Here is a 27,028-nt window from a genome sequence, read left to right as displayed (position 1 = left end):
TTGGGTTTTAAAACTTCTACATATAGAGTTTAGGATCTTCTACATGGAGGGTTTTTTGATGTCCCTGGTGAGTTTCTTCTACTTGCTGGCTTTATGATCTTGTACCTGGTTTGTTTTTATTTTCTACCTGCTGTTTTTTTTCCTACATGTTGGTTTTATGATCTTCTAACCAGTTTGTTTATGATCTTCTACCTTTAGGGTTTAATTGATCATATTTACCTACTGAGTTCAGGTTATGACCTTCTATCTGCTGGATTTCATTGTCTTTGGTCAAAACTTTCAGTTCCTCATGTCCTCTGAACTCAATAAGCAGAAACGAATGTAATTCCAGGACCTGAGCACAAGCTACAGTTTGGAGAAACATTGTATGGATGGTGGAGATGCCTGAGGAAGGCTGTACACTTTGTTTGCAGTGCGGTTTGGTGTTTGTGTGTGAAATCACTAAACCTGGTGAGGTATTTGTGTGCTGAGTGCTACTATGTTCCTCTGGAGGTGGCTGAGTTCCACTACAGTTCTTGTACAGGCTTCTATGTAGTCCTTATTAAGAGTGTAAGAACACATACGTGTGAAAGTCCTGGAAAAAACAGAATAATTAAATTTGGTATGTGAGAGATTTTTATTGTAAAATTTCATGTTTCAGCAGGTTACTTTATAAACGTTCACCATGTTGTTCACCATGCATTTGCCCATCTTCTTCTTTTGTTCGAAAACAACACCTGAATCCTCAAGAAGTTCTGAAACCTCGTGAAACTGGTTCCTCAGGATGTGTTTTGAGGGAATTCTTACAACTTCTACCACTTTAGCAAACTCAGACTGATGATCAATTTGAAGAACTGTCGAGGAACCTTATCAGCTGATGATCCTTTATCAACCCTCTATCACTATCAACAACCTCTAAACGCTGCCTTCCTGCCTTGTCCATCTGAGTAAAGTCCCTCCTTCTCTTTCCATCCAGGAAAAAGGAATCTGTCAGCAGTGTTAAAAGGTAAGAAGATGAAGGGTGCTGTTTACTGCAGTTCATCACACTTCACTACTTTGTTCGAAAAGGAAAACATGCATGTTTCCCCGGAGCCGGTTGTTACCATGGACACCGCTCTGAAAGTTCAACACGAAAAGACGTTAGCAGTAAATCAGGTGACTATTTACTGTGTTTTCGGGTCGGGAGCAGATTTTAGGAACAAATGTCGCATGATCGGATTCAGAATTCTTTTTCTTAAAAGTCTGTGAGAAAGAAATAAAAAAAATTTTTTGGCTTTCATGATTCTTAGACACGATCTTTCCTGAAGGATGTTTGCGCTCCATTTTTCTGGTCTTTAAGGAGTTTCTGAATTGAGGAAACTTGACCAGAAACTCTCCAAAATCTCTACTTCTTCCTTCCATGCTTTAGTTTAAATTGTAATTTTCTCTATTCACATTTATTAAGAGCTTGTAACTTGTTAGTTTAATGTTTTTAGTGGAGAACTGGGAAGGTGGTGGTTTCATGGTTAAAGCATTGAACTTCATTAGAAGGTCATGAGTTTCAAGCTCCTGGGCCTCTGAGCAGGTCCTTTAATCCTGTAGCTGCTCAGTTCTACGAATGAGTTCAATTTATGGACAAGTGCATCTGCTAAATGCCATAAATGTAAAAAGTGAAGGAACATCAGACCCCCTGAGGCCCACAAAACCCCCACATACACACACTATAGTTGTCAGGCTGCAGACGCGGAAGCAGATAAAGTCCAATCATGTTCTTTATTGAGGTGCAAAAAACAAAACACTCATACACCAATGAAAACAAAAGCAAACCCAGACATCCGCTCGTAACGAAGTATCCACTATGAGCGCGAATGTCAAACGCCTAATCCCAATGCAAGTAAAGCTTTCGGCAATGAGTACTTCAATAAGGAAATGGAGTTCGGAGAAATAGCCAGCGGTGAATCCCGGCGTTTGAGCAGCCACGCGATTTACCTGCATGACAATACAACGACCGACAGCCTGTGACTCAAGAACGTGAGTTTATGTAGTCTGATCTTTCATGAGCCACAGCTGTCGGTAATCTTGGGAAGCAGCGTGACTGCTATCGAGGGGGGCGTGGCAGGGTGGATCTCTGACAGCTACAGACGGGGGCGTGGCAGGGTGAATCCCTGACAGCTACAGAGGGGGGCGTGGCAGGGTGAATCCCTGACAGTACCCCCCCATCCAGGGGCGACACCTGACGCCCCAAAACCCACCTATGCCAGGCGGGCCAGGGCACTCCGAGGAAGGCCTCCTTAGACGCCTGGGAGCAACGGAGGCCTGGTGAACATCCTCTGCGGAGAGCCGGCATGGAACAACACCTTGCAGGAGGATCCGGAACGGAGCCACGCCCTCGGTGCTGACGGGAGGCTGAGTAAAGCCCCTGGCGGGGATTGAAGCCGGAGTGATCTCCATGGCGGGGAACCGGAACTGGACGCCAACCATGACAATAACCGGGGAGTGGAGGACGTCCCGGGCGGAGACCAGGAACGTCGTACCACCCTCTGAGGGACCTGGAGGACCGACGTCGCCGTCAGAGGGACCTGGAGGACCGACGTCGCCGTCAGAGGGACCTGGAGGACCGACGTCGCCATGCGGGGATCCTGTGGGCGATCCGTCGTCCTGAAGAGGACCTGGGGGCGAGACGTCGCCCTCTGTGGAGCTTGGATGCGATCCTTCGCCCTGCGTGGAGCTTGGATGCGATCCTTCGCCCTGCGTGGAGCTTGGATGCGATCCTTCGCCCTGCGTAAAGCCTGGATGCGATCCTTCGCCCTGAAGAGGACCCGGGGGCGAGCCGTCGCCTTCAGCGGAGCCCGGGGGCGAGCCGTCGCCTTCTGCGGAGCCCGGGGGCGAGCCGTCGCCTTCTGCGGAGCCCGGGGGCGAGCCGTCGCCTTCTGCGGGCGCTGGAGACGAGCCGTCGCCTTCTGCGGGCGCTGGAGACGAGCCGTCGCCTTCTGCGGGACTGTGGGGTGAGCCGTCGCCGTCGGTGGAACCCGGGGGCAGCGGTTCGACTTCCCTTTCGCAGTCCTGGAGCCGGGGTGAGTGCACAGGGAAACCCCTGGGCGTAGGGGCTCTCTTTGGGACACTGAAGCGGAGACGAGCTCGTGGGGTCGCTCGGAGGCGGAGACGAGCTCTTGGGAGGAGCCTGGAGCGGAGTCGTGCCCTCTGGAGGAGCCAGGAGCTGGGCGGAGCTCTCTGGAGGGACCTGGAGCTGGGCGGAGCTCTCTGGAGGGACCTGGAGCTGGGCGGAGCTCTCTGGAGGGACCTGGAGCTGGGCGGAGCTCTCTGGAGGGACCTGGAGCTGGGCGGAGCTCTCTGGAGGGACCTGGAGCTGGGCGGAGCTCTCTTGGAGATCCTGAGGCGGAGCCGAGCTTTTCGTGGGCATGTCGCCTTGGAAGGGGCTCTGGGATGTGGTGTCGTCTGGAGAGGGACTCGGAGGAGTCACTTCGCCTTCTGTGACCGGAGGTGGCGGCGCGGCGCTCTCGTGAAGACTCTGTGGCGGCGCGGCGCTCTCGTGAAGACTCTGTGGCGGCGCGGCGCTCTCGTGAAGACTCTGTGGCGGCGCGGCGCTCTCGTGAAGACTCTGTGGCGGCATGGTGTGCTCGCCGACGCTCGGAGATGGTGTGGTGCGTCCACGAGAACCCCGGAACACAGCGGCACGCCTGTAGAAGCTCTGTGACGGCATGGTGTGCTCGCCGACGCTCGGAGATGGTGTGCTGCGTCCACGAGAACCCCGGAACACAGCAGCACGCTGGTAGAGACCCTGAGATGAAGCAGCCCTTTCATTAAAACATTGGGGCTGAGCTGCAGGCTCATGGGAAATCCGGCACGGAGCCACGTGCTCTTGAGAACCTTGGAATGGAGCACCTTCCTCCTCAAGGGAACTGTAGTGGAGATCCACCACCTCTATCCCCAACTTCCCCAGAAGCAGCCCGCTGAATTCGGCGAGTGAGCCGAATTTGCCCCCTTTGGCGCTCCATAGTGAGCTGGCTTTGGCAAGAACTTCACCAGACAGGAGGGAAATACAGAGGGCAATCTTGGCTCGTTCGGAAGGAAACCGGGAAATGTTAACAGCCACATACTCGCCGAAGCCTTGCAGAAATCCGCCTAATTCGTCTTTTTTCCCTGAGTAACGAGCCGGTAATCCCCTCGCGCTCTCTGAGGGGCGTGGCGCAGCCGCACTCTCATGATCCGGCTTCTGTGGATCTGATCCGCGAGGAGCGGCACTGAGCTTCCGGAGGAAATCCGAAGCCGGGTTCAGCTGCCGATCCGTCGCGGTCGGAATCGCGGAATGGCGAATCCGCGTTCGGTATAGGTCGGTCGTTCTGTCAGGCTGCAGACGCGGAAGCAGATAAAGTCCAATCATGTTCTTTATTGAGGTGCAAAAAACAAAACACTCATACACCAATGAAAACAAAAGCAAACCCAGACATCCGCTCGTAACGAAGTATCCACTATGAGCGCGAATGTCAAACGCCTAATCCCAATGCAAGTAAAGCTTTCGGCAATGAGTACTTCAATAAGGAAATGGAGTTCGGAGAAATAGCCAGCGGTGAATCCCGGCGTTTGAGCAGCCACGCGATTTACCTGCATGACAATACAACGACCGACAGCCTGTGACTCAAGAACGTGAGTTTATGTAGTCTGATCTTTCATGAGCCACAGCTGTCGGTAATCTTGGGAAGCAGCGTGACTGCTATCGAGGGGGGCGTGGCAGGGTGGATCTCTGACAGCTACAGACGGGGGCGTGGCAGGGTGAATCCCTGACAGCTACAGAGGGGGGCGTGGCAGGGTGAATCCCTGACAATAGTATTGGTTTGGGGAATATTTCTAACTAATTTTTTCTAACTGATTTGTTCATTATAAGTTTATACCTAATGTGCACAGACAATCTTTTTACACTGTTGCTGAAATCAGCACATTCTTAAGTATGGAATAATTTTTTTTTTATAAAAACCTATTAAGGTGTGAAACCAATTGGCAAGCGAAGACGAGTTAGTGCCTTTGTGTCTTTCACTGAAATGGTGTGTGTTTACAGAGAGACAGCTAACGGATGAATGAAGTGTGTTGAAGTCGGAGCTCCTTCCTGCCAGTGGCCTGCTTGTGTTTTCAGATTTACGATCAGTTAGGCTTTGCGTTCTGGCACACGCTTGCCTCCTTCTTTGGAATCAGCCAACCTGAGTGTCAAACGAGAACGAAAAAAGACGAGAGCGACCGGACGTGGGACAGAGAGAGAGGAAGAGACAGGGCTGCCATTTTTGTCCAGGCTTTCATGTCTGCTCATGGGTCATCATGGTGTCACTCATTTCCCTTTACTGATAAATACATCGTGAAGTGAGACATCAGTGAATCTGATATCTTCAGCAGGTCTGTTTACCGTCACCAGGCGTCTCTTATCTGTCACTAACACCTCCTGTGGTCCGGAGGAATGTCATTACGGAGGGAGGATCGTAAATTAGACACCACGCATTCCCAAAACAACCCCATGTATCCCTAACCACCCTGTCCAAATCCTCCAAAACCTCTTCTGACCCACACACACACACACACACACACACATACACACACACACACACACACACACACACACGAAAACAAATAATCTTCTTTTCTTCCTATGTGGACGACACAAATCAACCTTGCGTTTCTCTTTCAGTATCTCCCAAACACACTTAACCAGAGAGGCGTCCTAATGTTGACGCCACACATCACACCCTCCACTCCTCCTCCCCCCCTCCAAATCTCCCCTCCCATGTGCCCTGGTCACCCTCCTACCCCTGATACCCCTCAGAACAGCAGAACATTCGAAGGTAAACGGCAGCTTTTCTCCTGCCTCCCTTCCAGGACTCCATGAAGCGTTTTTGGACTTTGTTGGTCCGCAGCCTGGTCGATGCTTCCAAGTCCAGACTGTGGCTCCAGAAGAGAATCCAGAAGAAGGAGGAAAAAACGGACAGAGCACACAGACGCAACAAGAACAAAACAGAACCACAGGATTCGGCCGGCCCAGATAAGGTGAAGGAGCGAAGGGATTGGCGGGAGAAATGAGATGAGATGAGATGAGTCGCGACGTGAAGACGGACGACGTAGTCAGGATTTTAGCACTTAAAATAGCCGCACTCGTCTGACAGCAGCAAGGGTTTAGCAGGTTGACCTCTCTGACCTCGTTGTTTACAGTGGCGCCGAAAGTGAACGGCGAGAGCATTCGGAAAATGTGGGGTATTTATGATGAAAGAGTGTTAAGAAATCTGGAGTGGCGTTTCGAGCTTTATGTGTAATTTAATTACCGTGTTATTAATAATGAAATAATCTGAAAGTGAGACGCTGAAACTAAATGATGTATTGGGGAAAGCGGTCGCCAAGTCCACATTAAATCCTCAAAACCAAAAAAAAGTTGTTAAATCTTTAACTCTTTCCATGTCATTTGAGCTTGAAGTTGGCGTGGATTAAATTTCTCTTCTCATGAACATCCTTTCTTCTTAAACAAAAACATTTACTTTCTCGACACACACACACACACACACATTCGCTTTCATCCACGTATAATCTGATTATACGCTCACCCCTGTAATCCAGCTCTTACTGAATCTTAATCTGGACTCGTCCGTCTGGAGCAATGCTTTACGTCTGAGAAAAAGAAAAGAGTTTTTATTCCTGTTTTGTGCATGTAAATGGAATTTATGCAGGACTCACGGGTTTCTGTTTTAATGACATGGACCTGAGGGCAAATGACTCTTTAAAGACAAAAGTCTCAAAATGGGTTTGCTTTATTGTGTGCACTATACCGTGTGTGTGTGTGTGTGTGTGTGTGTGTGTGTGTGTGTGTGTGTGAAACCTTTCTATGAAACACCCCAGCGGGGATCTTAAAAAAAAAAAACGCTTCTTTTGGGAGCTGTTATGTAACTCCTGTGTAAATTCGAGATCGTCAGTGTGACGCAGCCTGAGCTCCTCTCAGTGCCCTAAATCACGCCTGAACGTCAGGTTGGATGATCTTATCAGCGTGGGCTTCATAGTCTTCAGGAAACGCTTGTTTTTAGACTTTCTGTGGGAAAAGAAGAAAAAGAAGCTGTATAAAAAGCAGAATGTGTATAAAACCATGATGATATTATAGCAGCATTTTCAGTTTTGTTACTAATGGAACAAGTTATAACAAAAAGCAAATGTTTGACTTGACGTACGAGTCGTTTCGAGGCGTTTCGAGCGGGTCGTGTGCTCCAAGAACATCGCTGGAAGACGACGAGAGATCAGGAAGACCTTCGATGAGCTCAACCCCTGGAAAAAATGTCAAAACCCTTCAGCAACTCGTTCATGATGATCGTCGGAGAACAATCCATGCGATCTCACTTTCACACCCACCCTGATCTCAGAGGACTATTTTGATGGTGGTAGTGAGGAAACCGTTTGATACCATCTCTTTTATAGATTGTTAAATATTATTTAATAGATGCTGTAAAAATCAATAAATTGCAGATCTTCTTGAGATTTACTGTATCAGATGTATAGCAGCAGTGAAACAGATGGCAGAAAAAGCCAGACTACAACGACCCCATTATGCTTTGCATATTATAATCGGGATATTTCAGTGTTCTGTAGCGAGCAGGAACGAACAGAACGTGTGTGAGATGCGTTTTCACACTTGGCCTGAACAATTAGCGATGAAAAGCGTTTCACACAAAACAACTCCGTCTGAATTGTGCTTCAAGTACCGCAAATAAGATTGTTGATAAACAAGCGATAAACACATCTCTTTACTCTCCATATCTACAAGGCTGTTAATCTACCGTGCAAACCATCGCATGCTGTTCCCTGCTGCTGTGAACCTGCGAAACAGGAAGTCACCTAATCCGAATCACAACCTTGTGACCTCCTCACTTACCGCCGTTCCTAACAACTATTAGTCTAAATTGCTTTGGGCAGATTGCCAATTGTTGTGTTTCCATATTGCTGTACCAGGATCTATATATGTCCACATAGATTTATTCACTGAAAGTATGTGCACCCCTGACCGTGGCAATTAGTGTTAATTCAGATACAAGAGCTTTAGTACTGATGCCTTGATGTCTAGGAGGCTCCAGTTCTAGTTCCTCCAATAGTATTCTTCAGGGTTGAGGAGATCAGGGTTCCAAACTGTGACACACCTTGTCTTCATTTAGCTCAATTTGTGCACAGGAGCATCATCATGGTGGAACAGTGTGAATGCAATATGGAACGTTGCTTTGTACAAAGACCTTCATTATACATATCGGTGTATACATGGGGTGCACATACTTTTGGTCATATAGGATATAGTTGTCTGATTGCCAGACTTGTATATTTATCTGTTTCATTGTTTCTTCAATGATTTATGATATTAAGCATCATGCATGAGTACATTTCTTCTAATTCCCCGTGTTGTTTGTTCTAGTTGTTTGTATGAAGCTAGTCAGATGTGCGTATATATAAAAACCAGATGAATATATTATCATGACGACTTCTTGATTCTCACCGCTCACTTTACTTCCTTCCACAGATCTTCATCCCCGTGTTTCGGAGCTCCGGCGAGCAGGTTCTGACCGAAGTTCCCATCACTTCAGAGACACGGTGTAAAGACGTGGTGGAGTTCTGCAGGGAGGCTGGAGAAAGCGGCTGCCGCCTCGTACAAGTTTGCAAAGGAAAAGGTTTTTTACTGAAAATGCTTTCTTAATCACAAACACTTTCCTCATGCACGTCTGGTTGAAATCATCAGAAGATCTTTAGGACCTAGGATAGAATTCTTTCAAACTTTTATCTGAATAAGTTTATCTACATAATAATAATAACAGTAATAATAATAATAATAATAATAGTAATAATAACAACAATAACAATAAAAATAATAATAATAATAATAACAATAATAATAGTAGAAATAATAATAATAAACAGTAATAATGATAATAACAACAATAATAATAGTAATAATAATAATAACAATAACAGTAATAATAATAATAATATAAAAAAAAATAGTAATAATAAAAATAATAACAGGAAAAAAAATTATAACAATAATAAAAATAGTAATAAAAATAATAGTAATAAAAATAGTAATCTTTATTTTATATAGCGCCTTTAAAAGTTACATCTCGAGGCAAACCAGAAGATCCTGCTTTGGAGTCTTAACTGTTAAAAAATTGTGTCAAGTAATAAGTTGCCATACCATGTAGAGCCTTGTAGGTCATCATAAGAACTTTACCATCAATCTGGAATCTGACAGGGAGCAATAACTCCAAAACCGGAGAAATACACTCACCAGAACTGATCTTTATCAGAATCATAGCAGCAGAATTTCATTTGTTTAAAGTAGATGTTGAAACCTGGACAAGCATACAGTAGTCGATGTGTGAAGAAAAAAAAAATTATTGAGAATTCTGCGTATTACAATGAACAAGAATCAGCGTTGTGTTTGATAACTGATTAAATGTTGTGGACTGATGTTCTGGATGAGACATGGTTGTGATGTTTCTGGCTGCAGAGAGCGTGATGCCTTCAGATCACCTGATGCTGGAATACATGCAGAAATGCGGTCAGAGGAGGCAGGAGGTGACATTTTACCTACGAGATGAGAACGAGCACAGAAGCAGCAACAAGGGTGAGTAACACACACACACAGATAAGATAAACAAGCTCTAGATAAACATTACACCCCATTTGTAAAAAATTCAATCTGCTGACTTTTTGCACAGTCATTTTCCTGAGAGTGTTACTATTCGCGCGTGTGTGTGTGTGCGCGTGTGTGTGTGTGTGTGCGCGTGTGTGTGTGTGTGTGTGTGTGTGTGTGTGTGTGTGTGTGTGTGTGTGTGTGTGTGAGATGCTTCTGGCCATCACCACAGAGACCCTGATTTAACAAGATCCTTAGTAAAGAAACCGATTTGTGTTTGTACAAGCTGATAAATTGTGTGTGCAGGAAGAAGTGATGTTCTGAGCGATTAACAGAGAAAAGTCAGAGGAGGAAACAAAAATATTTTCACTGTGTTTTTAACATGAACTTATTATTCCCAAGAACCGGGAACTGTGAGTTCGTATCTCCATCAGACAAATCTCAAGCCATGTGAAAATCTGAAGTTGAAATGTGAAGGTGGTGAGATACTTTAGAAATAATATCTGAATTATATCAAATGTAGATCTTGGAGAGTGTTTGTGGAGATCTGTGCTCATCCAGCTACAGGGGTTTGAGTAAAGTCAGGTAGTGATGTAGGTGAGAAGGTAAGGAGGTTCCTGGGGTGCAGTCAGTGTTTACATTCATCTCAAAGGTGTTCAATCAGGTTAGAGATCTTTCACTTCAACCCATGGAAAGCAGATCTTCATGGAGCTGGCTTTGTGCACAGGGGCATTTTCATGCTGGAACAGGTTTGGATCTCCTGGTTCAAGTGAAGGAAAAATGTACATACTAAAGACCTCCTGTATACTGTAACTGTGTGCCTTCAATTTTCTGAAAGAATCACATATGGCTGGAAATGGCAGGTTTCTCAATACCGTTCATATAGTGTTTATATATAGATATATATATATATATATATATATATATATATATATATATATATATATATATATATATATATATATATGAAATGTTTTATATTAGATATTCACAGCATATAAGTTACTAATAATAAGTTACACTAATAATAAGTCAGTGAGATGCTGAGAGATAATTGCGTTGATCTTTAATAAATTTATTAATTTTTTATCTTCTAATTATCTTCATGTTTGGCAAAATTAAGAAAATATTTTCTAAGAATAATTTTCAGTGAATACACAATATGAAGAAGAAAATGTGGTGTTTCTTTTTTTTTTTTTTTGTTCTTTCTAGATCTTTTTTTAAGCTCAGTGTGTAGACCATGGCTCTGTCCTATTTGGAGACAAGCCTATTTTCCACATCAGACAGACACACACACACACACACACACACACACACACACACACACACACGAGTGGCTTTCTCAGTTGCATTACTAATCACATTTGTGTCTGTGATTTGTCTTCTCACTACTGACTCGACCCAAACCTTGTGAGAAGCACGCGCTCTTCACTTCTTCTCAGCTCATGTGGAAGCTCAATGAGAGAGATGGAGTTATTAGTAAATGAAAGGGAGAGAGACTCTGTGTGTGCTCAGAAGCTCAATGAGAGCTCTCTCTGTGTGTGTGTGTGTGTGTGTGTGTGTGTGTGTGTTCGTGTGTGTGTGTGTGTGTTCGTGTGTGTGTGTGTGTGTTCGTGTGTGTGTGTGTGTGTGTGTGTGTGTGTGTGTGTTAGGGCTGAGCAACGTCACGAAACGATATCGATATTATGATAAATGACAATAAATTACACACTGTTACTCATCATCATGCAGCTCTGAATCGATTGTTAGTATGGATTATTAAAATAATTAGTTAATTAATTTATTAATTTGTTAATCAATTCATTAAAATACTGAGAATGATTAGTATTAAAGGGAAAGTGACATGGCTAATCACAAGGTCCTGACTAATAAGGAATAATGTTGAGGTAGATCAGATGCACACACACACACACACACACACACACACACACACACACACACACACACACACACACACACACATTTACATTTACATTCACATTTACATTCATGTCACATGATGTTAGACGTCCAGCAGGGGTGCAACTGCACATTTGCTCAAGGGAATGAAGGTAAGATGGTTGGTGCCCCCTTTCCCCCCCTCTGAAAATAAGAGGGGTAAATACGAGAATAAATACACAACATGCAATGCCCCAACCCCACGTGAATATGCAGATGATACACTCAGAATAAGTGTTTATTACTCTGTAAATTTAAGCTACAAGCTACAAGATGTAAGATTTGGGAACGTTGCCCTCTCTGGTGGAAACAAGCTACTGCAACAAGCTACTGTTTCAGATTTTATTAAAAAGTACAACTTTTCAGTAACAGTGTCTGTTTCGTGTGATCAAAAACACTAAATTCACACATGAGCTAAAGCACAAGGTCGTGCTGAGGGAGGACAATGTCTCTCAGTTTCTCACTTATGGCTCAATGTGTGTTTTTCTTTTTTTTTTGTAAGACTTTCTCATTTGCTGATCTTCTACCAAAGTGAAACAGAAGATGAAGAATATTCTTTTTCTTGTGTCCTTCAGGGACAAAGACATCAGAGCAGCCGAGCAGAAAGATGAAGGGGAGGATGGACAGAATTGGTGTGAATGGGGTATGTACCTACAGTACAATTTGAGCTCTTTCTTTCTTTCTTTCTTTCTTTCTTTCTTTCTTTCTTTCTTTCTTTCTTTCTTTCTTTCTTTCTTTCTTTCTTTCTTTCTTTCTTTCTTTCTTTCTTTCTTTCTTTCTTTCTTTCTAGCAGAAACCATGTGCAGTAATCAGTTGTGGTTAAATGAGATTCATTAATCACTCGACTCATTAATTTCATATTTCTGATGTTATATTAATATTTATGCTGCAGTATTGTTTAGACTGTAATGTTATTTATACTTTATTATTATTTAGTCTGTATTATTATGAAGTGCTGTGGTTTAGGACATGAAATTCGCCACCCGAAGTTGTTTATAAGCCATGTGACTTCTTGTGTGTTTGAAACTGCTGCTGGATAAAAAATCTGAAAGTGAATTTTTGATTAATTGCTGCATTTTTTATAATATTTCTGTGAGCCTTAAAGGAAATTTAAAATGGTTTAAAAGACACACACACACACACACACACACACACACACACACACACACACACACACACACACACAGTAGAGTGAGTGTTGTGTTTGCTCACAGGTGAATTATGATGGAGAAGCTGCAGGGAAAAAACGTCACAGATGGAAGCCATAAACACGCCGAGAATAAAAAAAACGACCTCAGCATGATTACAGCTGTGATTGACTCGGCAGGACAGAGAAACGACTTCCTCCCACCGTCCCCTCCACACACCTTACAGCCCTCTCACAGATCTGTCTTTATTTTCTCTCCGGGACATAAACTGTGTCGATCGGATCATAAATCACGTCCCGTGGTCAGGCCACGTTTACATACAGAGCACTGAATTTGATGTCTGCGTTCATGAGGAGAAAATACAGACCGTGTTTGATTCTGTTCTGGGTGTTTGAGGGTTTCATTAGGCAACATTTTAAACAAATAACAAGGGTGATGGTGTTTGTTCTGTGCTATGATATAAAATACGTAACGTGGGTTGATTAAAATTAGCCAGTGAAATTTAACTCTGAATAACAGTTGTAAATGTTTATTTGTTTGTCTGAGGTTTCATGAGTGTTGCCTCCAAAACCCCATGCCTGAGGGAAACATTATTGTTTCTATTTAAACAGCTCATTTACAGAATTTTTTTTTGTACATTTATAGAGGAAGACTCCAGTGTGAGCTCTTTGTAACTCTTTGTTTGTGCTATATAATTTCTCTTTACATGAAGAGCAGCATTTTTATTGCTTGTCTCATGATCAGACAGAGAATTAAGCAAAGCTAGTGAGGGAACGGCCATTTACAGCTGCTATAACATAAGTGAGAACAGGAACAAATTTGGTTAATGTAACAATAAATATAACTATACAATAAGCATTGAAATTTATTCTATCTCACCTGTTATTTACAGCCATATGTGGTTCTTCCCCAAACTGTTTTATACGACGTCTTTGGGTACAGTAGCATGAAATTTTCCCTTCACTTAAACTAGGAGACCAAACACAGTTCCAGCATGACAATGCCCCTGTACACAAAGCCCGCTCCATTAAGATCTGCTTCGTAAGGTTTTGAGTGGAAGATCTGATGTGAAAACTGACTGCACCACAAGAACCTCCTCACCTTCTCACCTGCATCACTACCTGACTTTACTAACACCCCTGTAGCACAAATCTCGACAAACACTCTCCAAGATCTACATTTGATATAATTCATATATTATTTCTAAAGCATCTCACCACCTTCACATTTCATCTTCAGATTTTCACATTGCTTGAGATCTGTCTAATGGGGATACGAACTCACAGTTCCTGGTTCAGAATAAGGAGTTTGGAAATTGCTGCATAACGGCCTTTCAACTGGAGGACACTGACATTTAATTTCCGATGCTGATTAATGGATTTGTACATGGCAAAAAAATACGTTAGTTGGATCAGGTAGCAGATCTCACAACATCTTTCTGTGCCCCAGATGTTGACCCATTTTCGGAGACTCCTGCTCGATAAGAGATGGTGTAATCAAATCCTTTTGCTTGTGTGGAGACTCTGATAGACGCATGTGACGTGATAAAGCTTCACCTTTAAGTGCGAGACAGCTGTGGCGCTGTGGTGCAGCATGGGGGGGGGGTGCTGCTGCAGAGAACAGAGTGTGTGTGTGTTTATGTGTGTGGGTGAGGAGAGAGAGTGTATGAGGGAGAGAAGTGCTTGCGGGTCAGATGTGCTCTGAGAGGGGAAAACTTGCGCAGTGGAAGTGTTTATCTGATAAAGGAGTCGTGTTTTCAGTCCTCATTAAAAGGCAGTGACGTGACAGCGTTAGAGTGTGAGTGCAACTCAAATTGATTCTACGCTGGACTGCAGGACACACACACACACACACACACACACACACACACACACACACACACACACACACACACACACAGCTGAAACGGGATAAGACTTACCTGTGAGGCAGTCAGGATGGAGTGGAAGCATATCGAAGCCGTGCAGGAATTTACAGCTGAAGGACAATGCAGTAAAATTGAGGTGCGATCGTGCCTGATAAGCTGGGACTCTGCCCAGGTAAAAACCCTGCAGGGATCCTAATTGAATAGTGTGTGTGTGTGTGTGTGTGTGTGTGTGTGTGTGTGTGTGTGTGTGTGTGTGTGTGTGTGTGTGTAGGTGTGCTTCAGAGTTTGGAATCAGATCTTCTTTTGGTTGGTGATGTAGTAATAAATGATTCACTAAGAGCTCTTTCTGAATGGCTCTTGTAGATAGATAGATAGATAGACAGACAGACAGACAGACAGACAGACAGACAGACAGACAGACAGACATTCTGTTATTCTGACTTCAGAACTGTGTTGTTGGACAGACAGATGGATGGATTGATGAAAGGATTATTGGGTGAAAAGATGGCTAAAAAGATGGACTGATGATAACTAGTTGTGTGGCTGGGAGGATGGTGGACAGGTGTAGTGAGAAATGGATGGATAGATGGACAGAATGAATGCTGGGTGATGAATGTGTGGGTGAACAGAGAGATGAATGGATGGAATAGAGATAAGGATGGGAGTAACTGGTGTAACTGGTCAATAAGTGAACAAATAGGAGTGGATGGATGGATAGTGTAGTAGATGAATGTTTGAGTGATTGAGTGAGGGGGAATACATAGACAATAAAAGGGCACTTGCATGAAGTAGATGTATAGAAGAGTGGTTTGATGGATAGATAGATGAAAGGAAAAAAAGCTAGTCAAATGGGTGGATGTGGGGATTGAATGGAGGATGGATGGAACAAAGATGGGATTAATGATTAAAGATGGGAGTGTATGAATGATAAAGGAATAAATATATGAATAGAGGAATGTGTGGATAGAGGGGGTGATGGAAGGGTAGTAATCTGCCTAATCTTTTGCCAGTTAGTATTAACTCACTATAAGTTTGCAAAGTTAGAGTTCATTTACTTTATTAGCTAGAAAAGATATCAGTTGCTCGTTAGCACTAAATTACTAGTTAAACTCTCCTGCGCTAGGAAATGGTTTACTGGCTAAACTTGGCTAAGCTTGGTTTACTAGATTAATTTTAATTTGTTTGGAGAGTTTCTTTGCTAGTTAGCACCCAATATGTTCTTTTATTTGAACATCCACTATAATATTTTTAAAGGAATTCATCATTTTTTATACATCAAGTCGTTAAAAATGCACAGATCAAAATGAGAGATATGAATGAATGTAATCCAGTTAGCAGCACTGCGTATAAACGCTAATGGTTGGCGTGTTGGCTCTAAAAGGTGGTTACTGCGGTTTCTGCTGAAGTCCTGACTCAGATTTGCGGCGCAAGATTCCGATTTATCATTGAGGAAATGAGGCAAGTGTTCACTGAGGCGTTTCGGAGAATTGGGATGAAGCCAACAAGTGTTAAATGCGCCACAGTGACCCGGACTGCGGAAGTACAGGACTGTAATTTCACTTCTGATTATGATTTAATGTGTGTTGGTGTGTGTATAAGTGGACGCAGGACTTCCTGTTCCTCTCTCCAGGCTTTTCCTGTAATGCTCTCTGTTTTTTCTGGCCTTTGCTTCGATATTTTACGCTCACATCTGCACTGCAGTGCAGCAGCAGCAGCAGCGACTCACCTGACAGATGCAATGAATATTGTAGTGATTTTATTCTTAGTGCACTTAGTGAGGAGCCTCCAGGGCAGTGCACATCATGTACAAGCTGCTTATTAAATATTACTGATTATCATTTTTAATTTTTTTTAATTTAAAGAATGGCAGCAACTCGAGAATTGGTTTTAGGTTGTAATACATACCTCAGATTTGGCATCTTACCTTTTGAAAGAAAATATTTTACATGCAGTTACATTTTGCATGTGTGTGTGTGTGTGTGTGTGTGTGTGTGTGTGCAGATGGGGACTCCCCGTGTAGAATTGACTTTGTCTGAGCTTCAGGAAATGGCCATTCGTCAGCAGCAGCAAATCGAAGCTCAGCAACAGATGCTCATGGCAAAGGTAAACACCTTTACACTACACACTGCTGCTTCTATCCTGTCTGACTTACACACACCTGAACATTATTTTGCTTTGTGTGTGTGTGTGTGTTTATGAGCTGGCAGTGAGGCCACACATCCTCAGTTACACACAGTGTTACTGTAATCGAGTAAAGCTGAATAGAGTAAATGGGAAGGTGAGTAATAAAGTGGAAGTTTAAGAGTAGCTCTATTAAACCGTGTGTGTGTGTGTGTGTGTGTGTGTGTGTGTGTGTGTGTGTGTGTGTGTGTGTGTGTGTGTGTGTGTGTTAAAAGAAGCCATGTTTAAATCAGACAGACATGCACACATGGGAATTTGGACATGTGCACACCCGGACACGTGATCCTTGCACGCTGTCTCAGCTGTCTTCAGATCGAGATTCCTCCAACAAGCATGTGGGTGGAAAACATTTCTGTAAGAGTGGAATGAATTCCACAAGCTTTTGGAAGCATATTGTTGAGTTCCTGGTCTAACACTGACATGAGATATTTACTGCAGATTTGTCAGCTACACATTCATACTGCAGATCTGCTCTTAAACGTCATGAGGCATGAGAGGTCATCGTGACATTATCATGCTTGAGGTTATCAAGATAGTTCGAGGCAATACTCAGGCAGGCTGTGGCATTTCAACGCTGTTCAATCGGTAAAAAATATTACTCACACCGTTACACCATCAGCAGCGGCGGCCTGAAGGCAGACACGATGCACGGATTTAAGCTGACATGGCCAAAATCTGACGAATCAGGCCAGGAAATGTTTTCAATCTTCAGCTTTCTGGTTTTGGTGAACCTTAATCCACTGTAGTTCCAGAATCACTCACCGGACCAGAACCTGGTATGATTTTCTGCTATTTGTAGTCCATGTTTGACATGTTGTCCATTTTGAGGTGCTTTTCTGCTCGGCATGGTTGTCAAGCGTCAATATTTGGGCCTTTTATTTTTAGAGTAGGCATTTTTTCTATTTTTAGTATAAATATCCCTGACTTTTAGAATTGAACCATAATGATGAATATGTTTGGTCAGAAATAGACAGAGAGACATTTTCACGCACTTTCACACTCAATTTCTCTCACTTTTCTCTTTCCAACCATCTTAAGATCTCATCTGTAACAAATAAAAACATAAAGATCCACATGGAAATTAAATATATTCGCTTTATAATGATCTAATTAATGGTGCGGCATTGAAACACCATTCAATTCTGATGTCACGAGGAATTTCCTCAATGCAGTTTTAATAAATGGATTTGAAAAGCTGAAGAAAATGTTTTTTAATGGTAGAAAAAGTGTGTTTCGAAGATGATTCGAGAGTTTTCTTTTCCCCAGTATGTCACTCTGACACGTGTCATGAGTGGACGCTGACGTTAGCGTGCAAGTGCACTGTACATGCAGGATTTAGGTCAGTGTGTGTGTGTGTGTGTGTGTGTGTGTGTGTGTGTGTGTGTGTGTGATGAGATTCATGTAGAGCTCCAAATCTCAAACAACAACAGGAAGGGACTCACTCAATAGCTACAGGAAATGATATCAGCACAAAGCTGCAGCTGCCAGGATGAAAAGTGTGTGAATGTAATGTCCTGAAGTTTGAGGAAAGTAGGAGGAGAAGGAGGTGGAGATCATAGAAGTTTGATTCCTCGAGGAGCTCCACCAGTCAGTCTCGAGAACACTCATGGAAACCATTTGTTTACGCTTTAAAGAATTGATCGACCATCAGGTAAATAAACATGAGTATTTATGGTTTAAGGTTAGCTTACACAGCGTGGTGTTATACTGCTATTAATTAAGTCATTTTTTTTTAACAGATCCAGTTGCAGGTTTAACATTAAACATTCGATTTTGACAATAACTAATGAGACGTGATCATTTTAGTGGCTTGGAACTACATGGTATAGACACTTTTTTGTCCATTTAAAATAAATTCCTGTACATTTGAATGGGACAAAAATCATCTAAATCCTGCATCATGTGATACAAAATAATAATAAAAAATACTAGAATTCCAGATGTTTAATGCAGCTACTGACTGTAGTGGTTTTATCCTGAAAGATGGCAAAAAACGGTTGTAGTGTTTTAATGCCTAGTAGTGTGTGTGTGTGTGTGTGTGTGCATTGCTGCATTAGCGTCTGTGTTTATTGTGAGAGCTGCAGTAGCGACCCTATGGTAATAAATGGCCCTGTTAATTCTCTAATGTGTGTGTGTGTGTGTGTGTGTGTGTGTGTGTGTGATTGGTTTGCGTCAGTTTATTTTAAAGAAAGAGAGTCTGTGAGTCAGCAAAAACATTCCATTCTCTCTCCATTACAAACACACACACACACACACACACACACACACACACACACACACACACACACACACACACACACACACACATTTATCTGTTTTTCATTATGTGCTTCCTTTATTGTGAATGACAAAAAGGCCACGCCCCTTCATAGGTTCGATCATACTCAAAGGCCACGCCTTTTTAAGTTAACTGGACATAATGTGGTTTTGAAGGAGATCTATACCGTTCTAGGATCCAGGTCTGAAATGTTTGTGTGTGTGTGTGTGTGTGTGTGTGTGTGTGTGTGTTTGTACAGGAGCAGCGTTTGCGCTATCTGAAACAGCAGGATCATCAGGGTCCGGCAACGCCTGAAACCGAGAAACTGCAGAGGCTGAGAGAAAGAGTTGAGAGTCAGGAGGCCAAGCTAAAAAAGATCCGTGCCATGAGAGGGCAAGTGGACTACAGCAAACTGATCAATGGGAACCTGTGTATGATCCCCTCACTTCATTACACACACACCAAATCCTCACACTGCAGCTGAACGCTGGAAAGAACACTGAGACTTTCTTTTCTCTGTGTGTGTGTGTGTGTGTGTGTGTGTGTGTGTGTGTGTGTGTGTGTATGTGTAGCTGCAGAGATCGAGCATGTAAGCAATTTGTTTCAGGAAAAGCAGGTGGAGCTGCAGCAGGCTGTGATGAAGGTGGAGCAGCTCACACAGCAGCTAGAGGAACTGAGGAACAAACGCATTACAGAGTCACAGCTTGCAGGGGGCAATGCACTGGAGCTCCACAAACTCTACCAGGAGCTGCAGGTTCTCTCTCTCTCTCACACACACACACACACACACACACACACACACACACAAACACACACACACACACACACACACACACACACACACACACACGCAATTAGTGTGTCTGTCTTAATGAAGGAGGTGTGGCCTTGTATGCATTTCTGAGTGAAGGTGTGGTCTTTGTTTTTTGTCTCAGTGAAGGAGGTGTGGCCTCTGTCCTGTCTGTCTTTCAATAAAGGAGGTGTGGCCTCAGTGTCCATTTGTCCCAGTAAAGGGGGCGTGGCTGCTGTACAATATCACATGACACTTTATCAATTCATAGTTGTTTTACGCATCAGATCATTGATCAGATATAACGTGTATGAATTTCCACGTGGATCATTCAGTCCAACAGAAGTGCAGTGGTGTGTGTTCTGTGGATTGTGTGTTTGTGTTCGCTAATCCTGAACACTTTCAGTCAGTCATTAACAAGCATGCTAATGTATTAGCAAACATGTGCAAATCTTCTACAGCACTTTGTGTGTGTGTGTGTGTGTGTGTGCTGATTGACCTGGCTCCTCAGATGAGAAACAAGCTGAATCAGGAGCAGATTAGTAAACTCCAGCAGCACAAAGACATGCTAAACAAACGCAACCTGGAGGTGAGCATGATGGACCGACGCATCGAGGAGCTGAGAGACCGCCTTCACAGAAAGAAAGCTGAGGTGTGTGTTACAGTGCAGTGTGATAAAAACGCCCACACACACGCACGCACGCACGCTCATTCACATGCACATGCACGCACACGCACACACACACACATTTGCATACTATAATTGATTCCTTACATCAGGAAAAACGCCAAAAATGTAATATAAGTTTTACATTCTGTCCCTGATACTGTTACACACACACACACACACACACACACACACACACACACACACACACACACACACACACACACATGGAGAAGAGCAGCTATCCTGTTTAGGGTGTGTCAGAGGTCTTGGATGATTTTAGATTCTTTACTAGGGTGTGGAAATAAAATAAGATTTTCTCACTCACACATATATATATACACACACACACACACACACACACACACACACACACACACACACACACACACACACACACAGTCTTAGTATGCAGGGTCTTTTTATACTTTTATAATTTTTTTGGGGATTCCACCCCCCAAAAAAACATAGTAATGATAATAATTTATTCATAAATAAATATACTGAATAATGAATAATAATAAATAAATACACTTACTACTGAAGCGAATTTTATTTATTCTGCTCTCTCGCTCTCTCCTTTCCAGTTGGGACGGATGAGCGCTCCCTCATCCCCTCAGTCAGTTCCCATCACCTCTGGTCGCATTGCCGCCGTATTTCCCTACATCCAGGTTCCCACTGTGACCGGGAGACAGGACGGAGGCTACCCTTTGACCCCAGACACGCTTAAACCACACCCACTTCCTGCCCAAATCATCCACACTCGATCCCGATCAGGTGAGATCTCATTCTGTGAACATTTCAGCACTGATATCTGGACAGTTCCTATGAAAACAATCAAGTCATGCAAGTTCTCAGAAACATCACTGACGTGAAGGTGGAGCAAACTCTTAGTCAGATTGGGAGTTATGGGGATTTATTTACTTCCTTACATACAGTAATACCTTTGTAACCCTCACCCTTTTTATCTTTCCCTATTTAAACATCAGGACGCAAATTTCCAGTCCATCCTCTCCTCCACACTCACCTGGACACTTTACTCACACTTAAATTCATGCTTGATTTTATCCTTTTTTTTTACCTTATTTTCTGTCTAACCCATATTTTCTTTTGTATCCCGTCGTGTCTTTCCTTCTACTCCCTGTATTTGTTTCCTCTGTCCGTCGTCAATGTGTGTGTGTATGTGGGGTTTTTGTTCGGTTGGATCATTGTATGTGCACCACCTCAGATGACGATAGAGTGAGGAAGCCTTCAATACCGTGGAAGGTCTCAGACCTAGACATCGTATTGAACCGTGAGGTGACCCTTGACCCCAGAGACCATCCCGCCCGTGAGTTTACAGCTGTGGAAGTCAGTGAAACGATGGGAATTTTTAGTTTTACACTAAACTTTAAAAATAGAAATAAAATTGAACACCAAATGAAATACAGTGGGGCAACAGGTCTAAGTGAGCAATCTTGAAGATGTTCCTGTACTCATCTGGGGTACTTATTCTGTTAGATTTCTTTATTCTTCCTCTATTAAATTTATTATTTTTTCATTAATATGACAAAGGCTCTAAAGCTTCTGGTCCTCTTGGCTGTAAAAGGAAACTGTGGTCCTCGTACTGGTTGTAGATAGAGCTTGTGGAAGATTGTGGTTCTCAGACTGGCAGTAAGAAGAGCCTGTGGTTCGCAGAGCCATTGTAGAAAAGGCTTGTGGTCCTCATACTGGTCGTATAAGAATCTTGTGGTCCTCAGATTGGCTGTGAAAAAAGATCATGGTCCTCAGATTGGTTGTAGAAAGAGCCTGAGGTTTTCAGATTGGTTGAAGAAGGAGCTTGTCCGTCTCAGGTTGGCTGAAGAAGAAGATTGTGGTTCTCAGATTGGCTGTAGAAAAAGCCTTTGATCCTTATACTGGTTGTAGATGAAGCTTGTGGTCCTCAGGTTGGTGAAAAAAGAAGTTTGTAGGATTATAGCATTCAGAGAGAGGGAAGGTTTCAGACAGACAAGGGATGTTGCAGGCATGAGAATTTTAGCTATGTGGGAATATAAATAGATGTCGTGGGTAGACGATGTGGCAGAAAGAGACCCAAAGAATCTAGAAAAACAAGACGTTTCAGACAAATGTGGTTCCTGTTTTAATGATTGTGGACTTTTCTAGCAAATGCACTTGGACTATAACTCGACTTTGCATATATATTAGAAGATATTTAAAAAACATCATGCTGACTTTCAACCTCCCGAAGAAACAACAGCCACTACTACATTGTTTCATCTTCTACATGCTCAGAAGCTCTGCATATGAAGAAAATCTGTCATGAGACGTGCTATTTCTCTGGAAACTGTACACCTGCACAAGGACAAGTTACAGTGCCGGGTTTAAAATATCATGATAAGAACAGAGTGGCCTACTTTTTAAAGAAGTGAGAAAGCAGAGAAGAAGGTTTTTCTGTATCATCATGAGAATCGACTAAAGGATAAAAGACACAGATGAGTATTTGACTGTGGATTGACTGTGAAAGACGATCCTCAGATTGGTTGTAGAAATAGCCTGTGGTCCTCAGATTGTCTGTAGAAGGATCTTGTGGTCCTCAGGTTGTCCGTAGAAGAGGATTGTGGTTCTTAGATCTGTTGTAGAATAGGCTTGTGGTCCTCATACCGCTTAGAGAAGAAGCTTGTGGTCCTCAGGTTGTCTGTAGAAGAAGATTGTTGTCCTCAGATTCGTTCTTTGGTTCTTGGTGTGAATGTGTAATGGTTGGGGTCGATTGTATTATTTGGCATAGAGGAAGTGCACACAGTCTAAAGACAAACAAAAAAACCAAAACACCAATCTTTATAGGAGTTCAGAAGATTGGTGAATTCAACGAAAGCTGCAGCTTGTGTTATGTAACTATTTATTTTTGTGGGAAGCCCTGAGCAAGTTTTAAGACATTACATCATTGAATTAAGCCTACAGCAGCCTCCTGGAAGTCACGGTCTACACACACCTTTTTCTGTTCTTGGCTTTAAATATTTAACACTGGTATCCAGCATTACATCGTCTGTAAGAGACAAACTGTTTTGAATATTATTTTGCATCATGGAGATGATGCTCAGGTCCAAAATATAGATGACCCAGGTCAATGAGAAAGTGTTGCTCTTGGTACACACACACACACACACACACACACACACACACACACACACACACACACACACACACACACACACACACACACACACACACTTCATAATCTCTTTAGTCTGATCTGAGAAGAGGACGCTCCACAAATACACTTCACGCCAAGCTGTGATTAGTGGAGTCTTAAGCGTGGAGTGTTTAGTCTTAGGTGTGTTATGTCTCTGAAATTTTTTTCCGTCTTTGTTTATACCTCATTCTTTGTGTCTTTCTCCATCCTACATTACAGCAAACGATGCAAATTGGAACATGGACTCTCTCAAAGCCCCGGACTGGAAAGACACGAGCAAGATCCCGGGCAAAATGGCTGCCGGTGAAAAGGTGAGGCGTCGAATCTCATGTTTGTATGACACCCAGTTACCTTTATCTCCTTCTAGATATATACTGTATGTTCATAATCTGTAGCTCAAAGTGTATTTTATAACAAAGGATATCAAATAAAATATTATAAGAATGTAGAGCAGTTGGATTTTTTTTTTTAGCCTTAAGAACGGATGTTGGGACGTTTCCACACTTTCCCTCTTCAATCACAATCTTTACATCATTTATTTAATTAATAATTAAATTCATTAATTAATTATTTGGTTATAATGTACTTATTTAATATTATTTGCAAACTTTTTTTAGTTTAATATTACTTATGATTACTATGAATTTTTTAACTCACCATTAACTCTATTTTTTTTTTAATTTATTTGTCATTTGTTTTTAGTATTATTTATTGTTATTCGTTTATTTTTTATACATTTTGAAATTTTTTGATTAAGGGGTGCAGTTTTCTTAGCTGCCTCTGGGGGCGATGTGTATAATATGTAAAATGTGTAAAATAATTCTTAATAATAATCAGAAATGAATAATTAGTGCTAAATCTAACAAATTTGTTTTTAATTACTCGTGATCTGTGTAATTTGCGTTGATAAAACAAAACTCTAAAACCGGCAGATACATAAAGTCAAAGATAAATAATTTCAATAAACAAAGAAGATGAAATGAAACTGCCTATTTTCTTACCTTAATTCTAAAGCTGACTGATAAAATAATGATATTCAGATTACACTCCAAAACTCTTTTCTTCAATACAGGGATCTCCTAAAGTACTGGGCACTATAACCACTTTGTCTAAACACCCGCCTCTGATCTACGGCACCTACCCCAGTGTGGGGCATCACTCCACCGTCTGTGCCACTAACTCCCTGCCACGCTCAGCACCCGGCACTCTCTCATGGCACAGATCGTCTGGTTCTTCATCGCAGCAGATCCAGCAGAGGATCACAGTTCCTCCTAGTCCTACACCCTCAGCCGGATCTCCCGTTTTACCCCCGAGTGAGAGAAGTAATGATGCCCCTCTGGCTGCAGCAGTTCGACCGTTTTATTCAGACCGGGGGTCACGACCTCAGTCTCCTCGGAAAGGTCCTGCTACGATGAATTCCAGCTCCATTTATCACGTTTACCTGCAGCAGCCGACGGCCAAGAACTACCAAAGCAGCAGCACTAGAGCTGCAGTCAAAGCAGGCAAGTGTGTGTTTGTGTGTGTGTGTGTGTGTGTGTGTGTGTGACCTTGGTTAAGAATATTTTTCTTGACCTCACATCCTTTCCTGTCTTCAGTTTATGGAAAACCGTTGCTGCCGAGCTCCGTTTCCTCGTCCCCCGTTCCTTTCCAGCATCAGAACTCCAAAGATGATTCAGAGCGTGAATCTGAACCCGAGACTCCACACACTCCTCAGCCCAGTGTAGAGAACATCCCCCGGCCCCTGAGCCCCACTAAACTCACCCCGGCTCACTCACCCCTGCGCTACCAGAGTGACCTTGATCTAGAGGTGCTGAGGAGGAAGCTCGCCAACGCTCCTCGGCCTCTTAAAAAGCGAAGCTCCATAACCGAACCCGAGGGCCCCAATGGTCCCAACATCCAGAAACTGCTCTACCAGCGCTTTAACACGCTCGCTGGTGGCATCGAAACCGTTACGCCGTTCTTTCAGCCGGACACTGCAATTAATTTACCAGGTGATGTGGATTCTGTTAATGGAAATGTAAAGGAAGTGACATCAAAGCCTGCTGTAGCATCAACACTGACGCCTGTTACAGAACCAGCGACATCACCGACATTAGACTCTAATGAGAATCACCAGGAGCAGACGGCTAATCATACCGAAACCGTGGAGATTACAGACACCACGGATCCTAAAGAAGGTCCTGAGAACAGTCATAACAACAATCAGGCTTCATTAGATGAAGATGTTGAGTCCACGTCTCCAGAGAAGGAGGACACCAGGCTGGACACGGTGAGGGTTACACCAGGACATTGGGAGAATAATATCACTAAGATTCAGGTTGTTTTTAAATACGCAGAGTTGAGTCTGTTAGATCAGGACCTTAATGTGTTCTCCTCTTAGTGCACTTCTTTATGAAGGGTTGAAAACTGTGAATAATAAATTCGATTTGATTTGATTTGATTTGATTCGATTCAATTTTATTTTAATTGTGTAGAGTACAAGTACAGGGCCAATGAAATGCAGTTAGCATTCTACCAAAAGTGCAAAAGCAATGTATATAAATACATCTAATATAAATATATAAATATACTAACATACAATACATGTATTATGCGAGTGCAAAGGTGCATTATATATTACAATAATACTGTATAAGGTGCACATGTGAAGATAAACACAGAGGTACTATTTAAAAGTGACCTTAACAGTGCAAAAAAGGCAACATGAGGTAGAATGTTGTAATTTGTCCATACACGAGTCCATGAGTGTCTGAGTGAGAAGTGCTAAACTAAACCGCAACCTGAACCAAAGACCAGGTAAAGAAATGCAGTGTACAGATTCTCTTTGTTTCTTTATCGGATCCTAGGTGAAGCGGACAAACCTGAAAAAGCCCGGCTCTGAGAGGACGGGTCACGACCTCCGAGTGAAGTTTAACCCGCTGGCGCTGCTCCTGGACGCGTCTCTGGAGGGCGAGTTTGACCTGGTGCAGAGGATCATATATGAGGTAGAACACAGACTTTAACACAACAATTATTACTACTAATAATGATCTAATCATGAGTGATGCTGTGGTGTGACTCGAGTAAAAAATCAGCTCCATGTGCATCTCCATAACTGAGGCCGATGCGATTTACATCATGTTGCATAGCCAACGATACGAAACATTAAACATATTACATATAAAGCAGTTACCGATGCGATACGATTCCCCCCTATTACGATGCAGTGCGATTCGATTTTCATTCGATTCAACACAATGCGATTCAATGGAAAAAAAAACAATTCAACATGGTACACAATAGACAGCAGGTCATCAATTTACTTACGTGCCTCCTGACTTTTAACGCATGGCCCCTTTCACACACACGCTTTTGTAGTGCAAAGAAAAAGAAGAAAGTTTCAATAAATCCAGACGTTCTTT

The 27,028-nt window shown here is 42.8% G+C and overlaps 1 protein-coding gene and 1 long non-coding RNA gene across 9 annotated transcripts in view; one reads left to right on the top strand and one right to left on the bottom strand.

Moving 5' to 3' along the window:
- ppp1r13ba (protein phosphatase 1, regulatory subunit 13Ba) overlaps nt 1-27,028 on the top strand; it is a 32,651-nt gene that overhangs the window by 2,889 nt on the left and 2,734 nt on the right. The window contains exons 1-14 of one of the 8 annotated variants that reach the window (XM_083551028.1): nt 5,762-6,006; nt 8,501-8,648; nt 9,485-9,601; nt 12,124-12,191; nt 16,565-16,666; nt 19,261-19,432; nt 19,574-19,755; nt 20,303-20,443; nt 21,046-21,235; nt 21,687-21,788; nt 23,847-23,938; nt 24,700-25,129; nt 25,223-25,896; nt 26,474-26,611. In XM_083551028.1, coding sequence (XP_083407154.1) covers nt 5,845-6,006; nt 8,501-8,648; nt 9,485-9,601; nt 12,124-12,191; nt 16,565-16,666; nt 19,261-19,432; nt 19,574-19,755; nt 20,303-20,443; nt 21,046-21,235; nt 21,687-21,788; nt 23,847-23,938; nt 24,700-25,129; nt 25,223-25,896; nt 26,474-26,611 — 2,718 coding nt within the window. In that variant the 5' untranslated portion in view covers nt 5,762-5,844. Of the gene's footprint in view, nt 1-5,761; nt 6,007-8,500; nt 8,649-9,484; nt 9,602-12,123; nt 12,192-14,347; nt 14,736-16,564; nt 16,667-18,254; nt 18,396-19,260; nt 19,433-19,573; nt 19,756-20,302; nt 20,444-21,045; nt 21,236-21,686; nt 21,789-23,846; nt 23,939-24,699; nt 25,130-25,222; nt 25,897-26,473; nt 26,612-27,028 lie in introns of those variants that run through there. The other 7 variants (XM_083551030.1, XM_083551029.1, XM_083551031.1 and 4 more) reach the window with 7 other exon arrangements.
- LOC310731494 lies at nt 6,765-8,610 on the bottom strand. Its single transcript, XR_014535227.1, has 2 exons — nt 8,477-8,610; nt 6,765-7,033 (listed from the first exon to the last, which is right to left on the bottom strand). It is a non-coding gene; the product is annotated as an uncharacterized lncRNA (long non-coding RNA).

This window comes from Silurus aristotelis, assembly GCF_946808225.1.
Source record: "Silurus aristotelis genome assembly, chromosome: 9".
NCBI lineage: Eukaryota > Metazoa > Chordata > Actinopteri > Siluriformes > Siluridae > Silurus > Silurus aristotelis.
Note: the sequence above shows the minus strand (reverse complement) of the source record. Positions and strands in the feature narration are given on the sequence as shown.